Consider the following 13,887-nt stretch of genomic DNA (forward strand, 5'->3'; position numbering starts at 1 on the left):
TGCAAAAATATACGTAAAAGAGACGTCTCCTGCGATTAAGGTGTTGTCAAGTAAATATGTGGAATAAGATGTAGAGGAGTTTGTACTTATATAGACTAGTGACCATGGGTTGAGATTGCCACCATACGATATTAGATTACAAAGGATATATTAGAAGCCGATATAGGCGCGCAGAGCCGCGGTGTGGAAGTCAGCTGTATAAGGATTGACGGGAGTGAACTTCCAAGTCACGTGAAGAAAACTGACTCTCCCAACAGACGTGATGAAATGATGGGCGGATGGCAGAAATACCTAAAACAACCGTAAAATATTCGTCAACCAAGATTCGAAAAAGTCCGTATAAGGATGGGAGTGAACTTCCAAGTCACGTGAAGAAAACTGACTCTCCCAACAGACGTGATGAAATGATGGGCGGATGGCAGAAATACCTAAAACAACCGTAAAATATTCGTCAACCAAGATTCGAAAAAGTCCAATCCCGTATGATGTCAATTGTGAACAGCTTACTATAGCTTAGGTTGCCACGATCATCGGACAACCTAAAAGAGAAAATCTGCCGGAATCCCTAATCAGTTACCTAAGACCGGAATCTCAACGCTTCTACAACCACCCCACAACCTTTTTTGTTCACTCAAGAAAACGGGATCCGTCCCGAGGGGCTGAAGTACCTCAGTATTTCTACCAGTCTCACAAAAAAGGCGGTAGGACAGTGTGCACCAAATATCGTCGAGCCATTCGCTGTTTTTGCCACAAAAATTTTTGCTTTCTTTCTGCCACAATAAAGACCAAATATCCTCTTTGCGGTGAACATGAGAACGCCGTTTCAAGTCTATGTATGAGCAATCCGGCAGTATCCCAGCCCATGTGCAACCATGAATCGCACACACGAATAAGCTCCTGCCAAATTGGACGTCATGTGGTGCCAGCAGCCGGAGCGCCTTACTTGATGCATACATTAAGGATGCTTGAGCTAACCACCCACTACTTCCCATTTGTTTCCGAATGCGCACCTCTGATGACCCAGAGGCTTCTGATACAGAATTGGCGGGGGTTTGTATCGTCCTAAATCACTGAGCGAAAGGATGCCTGCTTGACTGGGCACGCGTTAACAGTCGCTTCTCTGTTGTTCGACTGGCAACGTTTGTGAAGGGATCTCACGAGGGAAAAGTTAACCAAAGTCTTTTTGTCGTGTCTGCTTACAGTTCAACCGAATGTGGCTCTGACATTATCCTGGATAAGTTTTATGACGCCCTGTTGCGGCGAGCTGAAAGCTCAGGTATCGTTGTGCTTGTCAGAGACCTGAATGCACGTTCGGACAGGTTAAGTGCATCTGGGCTAAATGGATTAGACTCAATACCCACGGGCAATGTTAAACCACTGATTTATCTGTGTATTGACCGTGGACTGTTTCCATGCATTACTAACTTCCGAAATGGCCTAAGCCATTTATCCACAGTAAGCCTTCTAATAGCGTGCCGGCTATAAATTCAATTTCATTACACTGCTATCAGGTGCCGGTGATGCGGATCCATAACTGAACGCCGGTCTTTTAGGACACAGTTGATGATTCCGACCACGAATTCGTCGGGGTGGCTTCTTCCTTCGTTTTTTATGGCCGCATAAGGGGCGCAAAACCCGCTTGACAGCTGAGAGGCTGGATGTTAGACGGATTTACAACGGTCATTGTCTGGAATTTCTTCCATCTGCTTCACCATCAGGTCGCCACCGCTCTGCACAGGGCTGAGAGTTTTGCCTGTGGGAGGGCGCTACCAAACTCGCTGAAGCACGAGATGTCAGAGATGACTGGCACTTCCTGAATATCGTAAAATTGTCCCCACTGGTCTCGAACATAACCTGACACGACGAATAGGCAGATGCCAGGTGAAAGTGGGCGTGCGAACATGAAATTTAATGGATGCGGAAGGCCAAGGAATAGGAAGAGCCCTAGAAGGCTGTGCCTCAATGCGAGTGGTTCCCAGAAGCCACCCGTGAGGTTGCGCCTTGCTGAACGTTCGTGAACTCCGTATCGGCTTTTGGATTCCTGCTCCGCCCACTACGGTGCATCGAAAGGTACGGTAGCTGTAGGCGGTCCTTTATGGAGACAAAGGAAAATGGTCACAAATGTATTCATAGGTTAATCATGAAAAGTTCCACAAGGCCGTGCAAAAATATCTGTGAGGAGCCGAGCTAAAGATGCTCGATCAAGATAGGCTGGAATTCTGACCAATCAGGGCATGCCTTCGTTTGGTCCGTAGCCTGCACGTAACATAACCCCCTGATTGACATGCAGTTCGGTAATTGGAGATGGATGGCCTCCGACACGTGAGCGGAACCACCAAATAGGCGAATAATGTGGCCGTCTGGGATAAAAAGGACGTATCGACCGTTGGGCCGAATGATCCCAACAGCATTCTTGGGGACTCCAGGTGTGACCCATCTGGACGAATAACCCTGGACGGTGAATGTGGAACTCCCTGTGTCCTCAGAGGTTTATGACTGCGCAGGTTCTCTCAAGTGCCACCGAGATTCTGGTTCGGACAACCACCCAGAATGCTTGAAATGTGGTTGTAAAACCCCGAATCAGCCCTTGCTTGATTTGTTTTCCTGCATTTGCCCAAGACAGCTGGGGAGAGTCAGTAACTGTACCCGCTTTTAAAGTTTGGCACGTAGTGAGTGCGGTAACTACGAGCGGATCATTTGACCCAGGTCGCAACGAGCTTGTTAGCGTCACTTGCGCTTCGTCGCCATATGGTGGCTCATGAAGCTCTGGCTCGATAGAAGCGAGCAGGATTCCGACCTGTTAGGAGTTGCGCTGGCCAAATCTTTACACTCTCTCATGTGTTAGAGCGACGTCAGACGTACACACGGCCCACAATTTTGGTATTCCTGGACTTTGAAGGCCTATCCGGCTCAGTTGACCAGTCTATTCTACTTGATACGCTTGCTCATCAAAAAATATCCGGCTCAACCAGTCTATTCTACTTGATACGCTTGCTCATCAAAAAATGCCTCGACAGTTTGTGAACATGTATTCCGGACTTTCGGACGGACAACTCTCAGAAAGCTTCCATCACGTGTACCCACTCTCTCCATTCCTATTGCGTTTCGTGATCGGTGATATAGTTAAACTAACGCTGTCAGGTCTTCGAAACCCTGATGTTCAAAAGCGGCGGGTGGAAACCTTTTTTATCTGGAATGTGCAGATGATGTAGGAGAGGGCGCAAGTGTATCTGGATGAACTAACAAAAGTCATCTCGTCCTTGGGTATGCACTTGGCACCCCAACAGTGTAAAGTTATGCCTCTTGGGATGTATTCACTGAAGAAGCCACACAATCCAGGGAGATGGACTCAAATTTGTGGAGCATTTTACTTGTCTTGGAAGTTGTATTAGTTCCGATTTTAGTGTGACAGACAAGGTTCATGCACGAATTTGCAAGGTTCAGGTCGCGTCAAATGGGTGTTACCGAAAAGGTGCAACGGCTGAACAGGTGAACTGGGTATGAAAGGGATTACTGTGTGTATGGGTGCTATCGATGCTGCTCGCATTCCAGGATGGGCCCTGCATGATCCCCACTGCACCCGGTTAAAGACGCTGCAATATATGGCTCCTAATCAATGTCAATACGTTCTTTTTTTGTCATTTTCTATCCCAACTGCCTGTATCATCGCTTGGAGGTGTGGGTACCTCGGAATCTTTGTAGTAAGCTATCATCAAGTCCATTCCCCGTTTACTTTTATTCTTCATTTTGAGGCTTTCATATATATCATGGTTGTACTGCGCTGAAACATCAGTGTTAATTACTGATTTTATTTTGTCGATGATAATTCAGGACCATACAGTCCACCACAGCACGAGTGATCGAATTCCGACCTGCGTTCGGTTCCATTAGTCTCGAGCCGCCGTGGTATGGACCTGAACCTCTCAAGCTAGGGTTCCCGTCAAGACAACCACCAACGGGGCACAAAGTATGTTAACACCCAAAACAAGGTCATGGAAACTTGTACAGCGTTTCGTACGTAAAGTGTATGCCGCGACAACATTTTGGAACTTCTGGCACCTTCTGTATGCGGCACTGCCAACCGACACTTGGGAGTTATTGGGTAATGATTAGCTGTTGGGTCCAGACTTCCGACCAGTCAGAGGTTGACTTGATGTCGGACGGGCAATCGGCCGAACTTTTACCCAATGTTGTGCGGGTTAGGCTTCTCGGCCGTCGCATCGCCTAGCTGCGAGCGGTAAAGCAGTATCAGTGTGGAATTCTGCCTAACACCTCGATAAGGCCTATAACCTATTTGTGAAAACTGATTCCGAGTATACGGCAATTAAACCACGAAGTTGGATATTGAGCATAATAAACGACTAGGTTACCCACTTTCGCTAGTGTTTCTTGGCTTGCCAATCAACTGGTCAGTGGAACAGGCATTGAAGGGACACTGATGTCCAATGCGCTCGATGCAGCTGAGTGGTTACAGCGTGAATTTACTGACCGGGAGGTCCGTGGTTCGAATCGTTTCTATGCATCTCGATTACTTGTGTCTTGGATTGGGCAACCTGGCAATATCTCATCCATCCCACTTCCTTCAGTATGCATGGCGGCTTGAAACCGAGCTGGTGTTCCAGCTGAAAGACCATTTTCAGTATTCTTTGACCAACGTGTGCTAAACAACCTGGCTCGAAGAACGAATTCATCTGTACCCGCGTGGTCATACCTATCTAGCCTTTCAACATAACAGGTGAAATAATCCAGCAGTTTGTCGACCTTGGACACCTTAGTTTTCCCCATTTCACCATCACCAGACCAAAGTGCCACCTTGATGTGGTAGTCAGGCTTGAGTGCTGCAATGATCCCGCAGGCCACACTGGCTGGAATTTCCTTCCACAAGGTGCAACCATGCCAAGAAGGCCAAAGGGGAGCAGCGAGACCCCGTACTACGAGTAATTGTGCTACGAGGCTGTCTGGGGATAATGACACTGTCAGACATGGCCCAGTCGCGCCTTCAATGGCGCTCATGCATCCAAGCTATTGTCTTCAATGCATGGTTCCCTTCCCGATACCCCCACTTGACAGCCCACTGACAATGGTGGATTTATGTACCAATTTATCAGCTTCCGCCTCCAATGCGCAGCTACCTACCCCCCAAATCATCGGTGAACGAAACTGCGGCAGCCACAACCACTGTACGACGAGTACGCGGTTATTACAGCTGACAATGATGATGATGATGAAAGAAGAAATTCAATGGCATTTGTGCAGTATCCGGCAAGCCTTCACATGGCTTTTCGAAACGAACTGAGATTATTTTCTACACGAAAGTCCTCATCTTCGACGCGACAACTCGTCTTATCTTGGATTATGTCTACGAATCGGCATTTGTGAGCAGAAGATACCCGAAACCTGGTTGTTTATGACTTTCAGTGTTTCGGACTTATAATGAGCTTTCACTATCTAGGGGTGACCAATGACGAGATCCGAAAGCTTTATCATGATGTGATACGCATATCTAACTCCTTCAACGACGGCGTCTGCGTTGGTCTGAATATCGATTGCGCAGGAACGATGCCGAAATACCCACACAAATCCTAACCCTTGCACCATGTCAATGATGACATTGTCGCTGCTACGGTCGAAAACCTGGCTGAATGAAACGACATTGTGCTGCTCGGTCTCCATATGGTTTACGGAGTCCGTCACTGGATCACCATTTGATAGCCGGTTGTCATGCATGGGCAACTTGTGTCCGAGACATTTGTGGGGTCGACTACTCCTTTCGCAGCAGATGGTCGTCGTGAACTAAGTGATGGACAGTTGTTTCGTTTAGTGGTTGTATAAGGGTTGCATTTAATTCCCACCCATAACACCTGTAAGCATTTTCATCCGAAACAGCACTCCAGCCCTGCCTAAGCATACAGTTGTCAGGCTCACTGGGTCCGATAAACCTTAATTATACCTGTGTAACTGATCGTTGGTCATCCTTACGCATATCTGTCCTGGCAATTCCATCTTACACCAACTCGGTTGACATCGTTACCAGTAGATGCTAACACAATCACTGCCCTTTTGGGAATGCAATCACATTAATATCCGAATTTTCCGGTTAGTGCTTTCTGTTTCTACCCCTTTGAAGAAGCGGTTATTCGAGGTGTTGTGTTATCTTGTTCGTTGTCTAATTCTGGATATTTGTTATCTTCCAGGTGATCGGATTCTGTTTTGCGTGAATGCATTGCTCCGTCACTTTCCATCAACAAAAGGCGTATCAATCCTATAGACCCGTTGTTTGCGTACAACCCAGCTCATAGCATGGTCAAAAAAACTAAACGTCAGAGTCTGAATTTTCCGGACGTTCAAGGGTGGGTACCTTATACAGCGTTCTCAAAAAACAGTGAGACATCCTTATTAATATTTATTCTCTGCAGAACAAGAGCTTTTAGGAGATTCTTCAGAACCCACTTATGCAGAAGTTCCTAAAGACTGGAAAGAACCTGAATTCAAACCTGAGGATAACCCGCATGGTCGACTGTTTGCACTCTCCTCCTTTATTACTTTGTTTCCGAAATATCGGGAGAAATATATCAAGGAAATTTGGCCTGCACTCAAAAAGGTCCTTTTAGAACACGTGAGTTTGGAGTATTGCTTCGCAGTGAAGACATGTCTTTTATCTTTGTTATTTGACACTGTACCCTTTCCAACTTGACTTAACTGTGCCTTCACACTGCGAAGTTATCTAAATCTAACTACATTGAAACTCCCCAGGCCTTGTGATGACAATCTGACAAGTACCACCCATTGTTAGGAGTAATTTTTTGACTACAGTTCGCCTTGAACTCACCTGTTCGTTTCCCCTGCTTNTTCCCCTGCTAATTATAAATCCAATGAATTACTTTTTACCAAATAGAGATTTCTGCAACCGTACTTAGCCTGCCCCTTTATGCTTAGTTCTGGTGCACTTGCTTAATAGTGGGCTATGCTGTCCCAAACCCACTGTCCACTACCTGCTCAATTCACAGGTAATTGCGATACTTTTACGATTAATCCTGATGCATCCTACCGAGTAGAGGGGTCAGGCTTTTTGACTTAATGTCTCATTAAGTGCCTCTAGGTATTTACTATGAGGCAAGATGGCTCAAGTGGTTAAAGCACGAATTTACTGACCGGAAGGTCCGTGGTTCGAACCCGGCCTCTGCCTCCCGACGCGCCCTGTCTCGGCTTGGGAAACCTGGGAGTATCCCAGCGCTCGTGCTTCGTTCAGATAGTATAGCAGTTAGACACCGAAAGGGTGTTACAGCTGAAAGACAGCGGAATTTTTGGAACGCTATGCGTATCTCGGGTACTACTAGCGTTGATTGTAGTATGACAGACAAGGACAGCGCACTAGTCTCGCATACTGAAATTGGTGCCAGTGTGGCACCAAACTGGTTTATCATCCGGGTTACGAAGGACGCATGTAACAGGCTACAGTGCAGGTTGTATTGCTGTATGACTGAGAGGATTTGCCAATTGGGATGAAGTATCTTAGATAAACTTGAGTCTTTGACCGTCGCTACCTGGGGACCACAGCTGGAGTGGGTGAATTCTGAATGGGTCGATAGCGTTACGAGCTTATACTCCCCTCACTTTTTTTGCGGTACTAACCGCTTCAGCATATTCCTCTATTTTCTGGTTCTTTAAACAGCATATCCGTGCCGAACTAGACTTGACAGAAAGTTCGATGGAAGTTCGGACAACCCCAAAGACCTTTGATCCATTCATTATCCTCAAAGCACGAGATGTAATGCGCCTGTTGGCTCGTTCGGTACCGTTTGAACAGGCTATCCGTGTCTTACAGGATGACATTTTTTCCGATGTCATCGAAATAAATTTGACTAACCGAGAGCGGTTTATCAAACGACGCAATCGTTTGATTGGCTACGAGGGTGAAACATTGAAAGCACTCGAACTGTCCACCAATTGCTACATTGTGGTTCAAGGAAAGACTGTTTCTGCGATTGGGCACTATGAAGACTTGAAGCAGGTGAGTTACATGTTCAGCATGGTACACTTCCTGATCACTTTTAAATAATAGAAACGGTCACTGTTAAACATCGGGCCTTTATTGCCATACTACAGACGAGGGTTGCTAACTGCATAACAGGCTAGCACCAGGTCGATTTTCTAAATGCTTCTACTCTTCATAATAAGGCTTTCAAACAAACTATGATTGTACAGCGATGAAGCTTCACTGTTGAACACTATTGTGTTGCCGATGTTGACTAATTTCAGAACCGTTGGTTTAAACGACCACTACTCTCCACCATCTGTTTCTTCAACACCGCTAATCTGCAGCTGCTAAGGATGAGTTTGTCGTTTTTGCTTGTCAGCCTCGGTCACAGTGGATTTAGGTAGAGCGGAACGTGGATTCGGTTTCGAAATAGCGTTCTCAGACGACTGAGTTCCCTCGTTCTTGAACCAGACCGTAATACCCTTTGACTGCTTTGATTTTCAAGCATAACCTCCGTGCTTTTAATCCCAAAACATTGAAACTGTCGTAAACAGACACACCAAAGTACATCTGAAGAGATGGGTCAGCGGTTAGAGCACGACTTTACTGATCGAAGGATCCGTGATTCGACCCCTATCTCTGCATCTTCAATTCCCCTGTCTAGCCTCGATAACCTGGCAGTATCCCAGTCCTCGTGCTTTCTTCTGGTGGCATGTAAGCTAGGCACCGAAACGATGGTACAGCTGAAATTTTTTGGTTCTAGGCAAAAAAACTAAAATAACCTCATGGAGCTGCCCCGATTTTCCACGATAGTTGGCTGTTGCTCATTCAAGAAATGATCACCTTCCAAACTGAATAACATGTATCCAACTATAAGGTAACTAGAAACCAGATTTTAGGTTAAACACCACACACACACACCAATACATCTGTACGATGTATTGTGACATCGGTGTATCGTACCAACTGAAACATGGGGTGGTCTGGTGCAGCATATTCAGTCGAAACCACCGGTACGCAAATGAGTGTATTTCGCAGATATTAAGTTCTATCTGTATGTGCATTTAATACCTATTCATTGGAGCATGACACTTCATAAATATCTCAATTCTGGGCTTTTACTGCGGCTTTATGCGACGCCTTTTGAAAAAAGTGCGCATCACAGCCGTCTAATGGTTGCGCCGGCACTGAGCCTGCCAGACTACGCGATAAGAAGACAGAGAATCCTGGACACAGGTGTATTGTCAGGACAAACACACAAAGTCTCTGCGTAGATGTATGGGATGGCTAAATGGCCAATTACGGTCATTTACTTGCTCGTTCCCTCCAGCCAATGGCGACATTCCTGCCATGAACAGCTTCACATCCACTCTACTAAGCCGTGTTTCGTAAGCTCCGTCAACACATCTGCTATCCGGAACATGTAGTACCGATGGTGACCTTGGGGACGCGTCGCCCTCTGCTCATGTGCTTTTCGTGTCTGGTCGCTTCCTGACAGACCACAAAACCTGCTCTTGAACGAAAACATCTACTTTTGTTGCGTGAGAGTGGGTGTATAAGAATGGGCTTGAAAAAAGTTGCTGTGCCTGGGCGAAATTACGAAGACCTGGAGGAGGCGTAGCCGTTTTCTTTCGTTGCGTATAAACAGCAAGTGGTCTGCTCAGGAAAGCTATCACTTTAGGAGGCATTCAACACTTAATGGAGTGATTTGATCTGAGTGATTTGAGAATGGTGGCGCTACGTTCAAGTGTGTCCAAGTGCAGGGTAATTCGATTGTTGAACGGCCACTCGAGGCCGAATTCCATAGTCTTCAACTACCAGTGAGGAACTCACATCTTTGGATCCCCAAGAGATCCGTGAGATGCGCAATGCTGATATATCCGAACGATGGTGAAACGAAGTAATCGCACTACTGATCAACCGCTCGTGACCGAACGTCAACTACCAGGTGGGAAGTTGTGAGTTTGAATTGCCCTGGAGCTTCTTGGGATGAGCACTGAAGGTGAAACAACTGTGCAGTATCTTTCGACTTTGCACAATAGAGTACTAACTTGCAGGACGAAATTTCACTTAAATTATTCTAAACTCTCATACTGCCAACAATAACGAAATGGGGCGAGATGAACCAAGTGGTTAGAGCGCGAATTTACTGACCGGAAGGTCCGTGGTTCGAACCCGACCTCTGCCACTCAACTTCCTCTGTCTAGGCTTGGGCGACCTGGCAGTATCCCAGCCCTCTTGCCTCCGTGTGGCAAGAGATTAGCATAGTTTCCTTTCCCGATACGATGAAACAACACTCGCAAATAGTACAATCATGTGACTGCTCATAAAGGGTAGTGTTGGGTGCGTGTTTTATTTATCTCCTTCCCATTATTATACCTCTTTTTTGCTGTATTTTGAGCTTCAAGTTCTTTATGAAGCTCTGGTGTTTACATTCCGTAACATTTTATGTAGAACATACATCGTCTCGGCATACTGTTCACTTCCCCGGAGTAGCTTTTGTTATTATTTAATCTGTGCGATGGTTCAGTTCAGCTGTTGCACCCTTTCGGCGCCTAACTGCCATGCCACCCAAAGGGAGCACGAGGGCTGGGATGCTGCCAGGTCTCCCAACCCTAGACAGGGCACGTCGAGAGGCAGACATCGGGTTCGAACCATGGATCTTCCGGTCAGTAAATTTGCGGTCTAACCGCTGAGCCATGTCGCGTGGGTATCCCACGGCATAATACCCTCCCATATTGTAGATATCGATTTCTCGCCGAAATTGATCATGTCGCCACTAAATTTCTCCCTCAGGTACGCAAGATTGTTCTTGGATGCATCTATGACAATATCCACCCGGCTTATTCAATAAAACGGCTGTTGATTATCAAAAAGCTCCAGGCTGATCCAACCAAGAAAGATGTGTCTTGGGATCGATTTTTACCAAAATTGAAGAAGAAGGTCCTCAGTCGCCGACGCAAGCCCCATAAGGTGAGAGTGTTGTGTCTTTGTGAAATCGCGGTGATTAGGCTCACATTTGATTTCGATTTTTTTGCTAAGTGGACGTGATTGAGCTAACGTACGACTCTTTTGATGTCTAGTCCAGTGTTAGTTTGGGCAGTCAGAAAAGCGGTTAACCTATCCGTCTTTGTTTTCCGGGACGTAGTATATCAGGATATCAAATGTTGGTTCTAAATTTTCATGTCTTTGTTGAAGGATATGGGGGCCTGTTTGAGCTATGGGTTTAGATTTTAGTGGGTCACTCATGACGTAATCTAGGCGTGCTTTACAGAGTGTTATCACATGTGTTCTTTTTCAGTTATTCTGTGAGGTATATTACATGCTACCCCACTCGGTCTGTATGCTAATGAACTGACTTAGAGTATTGTTTTTCATCTGTTTAATCCAAATTCGTCCTCCCGCTTCAGGTCAGAAAGAAGAAAGAATACACACCTTTCCCGCCACCGATTACACCTTCGAAAGTGGATATCGAACTAGAAAAGGGTACATATTTCTTAGCCGAGGCTGAACGAAAACGTTTGAAGACGGCCACAAAAATTGCCCAGTCTGAAAAGGTGGCAAAAGAACGTAAAGTGAAACGAGCCGCGGCTTTCGTTCCACCTAGCTCGCAAGAACCAAAGCCCAAGAAGAAGAGGAAAAATGCTAATGATGATGATAATGATGCTTATTCATAGAATCAATATTAACTATAATGTATGAACAATCTTGTGGACAGCTTTGTAAATAAAAGTCTTCTTCCATTATGAACTTCTTATTTGGATCGCTTGATCTCCAGTGGTCTGGGGTCAAGCAAATTGTGTTCCAGTCCGGAATACTGGCGTACGGTGATTCTGGGCGCTCTTGTTGTAGTTGACACTGAGTCAAGATTTGCTATGCTCCTGAAGCCACGTAGTTACGCGATTCTGAATCCTCTCCATCATTTCAATATTTTCATATCTTCATGCTTCTGTTACTTTATTCGATTCATTGCTAGAGATGCAAGTGGGCGGTAATCTACACATGCTCCTCAGGTGATCTCCGTGCGGGAAAATCCGCGGAGCCAGCCCTGCTCAGATAGGAGGAGGTAGTAGAAAGGGCGAAATTGGGAATATCTTGAGCCTGTTCGGTTTTTTTGCGTTGACTTTTCGGTGTAGGTTGTGCAAATTTTTAGGCCTATGTCAGCTTTAAGTTTCAGTTAGGTAACCAGTAAACAATGGGCACCGCTGCCTCTATGGGTCTTAGGAACGGCACCACAGCCAAGCCGCCAACTCCTTGGAGGCTGATAATCCAAACTCCGTCAGTAAGATCATGGGTTTAGGACTACTGCGGTTTGGGCTGCCAATTTTATCTTGCGTTGCGAGTATGGGTGGTGGTGAGCAACAGCAGTGGTTGGTACTTTACGGATATTTGTTTTTCATAGCATTGCTAAACAAAAACTCCAGGCGCCTGTCATCCACTGTAAAATGTAAAACGCACCGGAGAGCTGATAGTTTGTGAATGTACTTGTCGCACTGATTTATGTACCTTCGGTATTTGAGATGACGCTATTCAGGGACGCGAAAGTGTTCACTGTATGAGTCCACAGGTGGGGCAAACGGACATTAGGTGTGAAGCCTTTGTTTATGAGAACGAAAACACGCATGTGCCCGGGTGTACTGACCACACATTTACTTCAATAGCATATTCTCTACAGCAAGCACCTTCTTACGTTGTCCAAACATTCAGTTGTGTGGTGCTTCATTAGCCGTTTCATCAATTTGTCGATCATATGAGCATCATTACTAAAGAGTGGATTATCGCAGTTTCCGAAGCATATCAAAAACCAGCTCCATAAAACAGTTTCAGCGCGTCCTCTCCTTCACCGTCGATAATCCAGCACGCATCTGTGTTACCCTTAGAAGGCCACGTTGTACTGAATTCAGTGCTATCATTATCCGGGTTGAGAGGAGTACCCAAATCTCCTCGTTCATTGGTTGATTCCGATAGATAGTATTCCGTAGTTGCAGGAACACGATCATCCTGGACAAGCCTCGAACAGGAGTTTTTTTCATTCACGAGAGCTATTTTTCAATCGTTCGTGGTTGTCACATTTTCTCTAGACGATTACTCGGAAAGCAGGCTCCTTTCTTCGCCGGAAATTCTGAGAGCCGCCCATCTATGTACAATCCTGTGTAATTCATTCTCCGATATTTTCCAGATATCTATATCTTGATTAGATGAATTTCTCAGTAGTGTTTCAGGTAGTGTTGTGTGTGTTATATCTGCTGCTGACCCGCTCCAGTGCTTAGTGCCGGAGAAAAGACTCACAGAATGGAACACAACAGATATATTCCGAACGGACGAGCGAGTGCAAGAGCAAAGGTTACAACGGCCCCACGCTATGTAAAGGGGGTTTTCTGACATTGATCCAGGCTGTCTGATAGGCGTTAATGAACTCGATCGTGCCTCTATGAAATGCCTGAACGATGATCACATTCGGTCGTGCTTCTGCGGCGTGCAAGAACACTCATCAGGTTTTACTGAATTGGTTGAATGATTGACTGGCCTGGATGCTTGCCGGCTTTCTTACTGAGATTTTGGTGGAGTTTTAGGGTCTCACCGGATCCCGGGCTTTCAGGAATCTGACCTTCCTGATGGTGTGGGTTTTACTTAGTTTACGAATTATGCATAGTTTTCTGAAATGAAAACATTTAATTTGATTGACTAATTCTCTAGGAAGTGCATGCACAGCGCCGCGCAGTCCTCCGTGGTTTAGAAATATTTGACGTTTCTGCAGGTGAGAGTTGCCACACTTGCCAAGTTCTGCGCACTAGGAAGTGCAAAGATACTGTTTAGCTGGTCACGTTTCTACTTGATTCGGCGATGTGGATCTGATTCCAACTCAGCTGTTCCTTCTATTGAATCCTGCGGGGGCTTCGCACTTCGAA

General features: G+C 45.9%; 1 protein-coding gene across 1 annotated transcript; it reads left to right on the top strand.

Annotated features, from left to right (window-relative positions):
• Positions 1-6,273: 6,273 nt before the first annotated feature.
• T265_01901 (hypothetical protein) lies at positions 6,274-11,727 on the top strand (the record flags this gene model as incomplete). Its single annotated transcript, XM_009166027.1, has 5 exons — positions 6,274-6,382; positions 6,432-6,616; positions 7,673-8,011; positions 10,775-10,951; positions 11,389-11,727. 5 exons carry the CDS (start codon positions 6,301-6,303, stop codon positions 11,653-11,655), a joined length of 1,050 nt encoding a protein of 349 aa, XP_009164291.1.
• Positions 11,728-13,887: the final 2,160 nt, after the last annotated feature.

Source organism: Opisthorchis viverrini (genome assembly GCF_000715545.1).
Source record: "Opisthorchis viverrini unplaced genomic scaffold opera_v5_21, whole genome shotgun sequence".
In the NCBI taxonomy this organism is placed as follows: Eukaryota; Metazoa; Platyhelminthes; class Trematoda; order Opisthorchiida; family Opisthorchiidae; genus Opisthorchis; species Opisthorchis viverrini.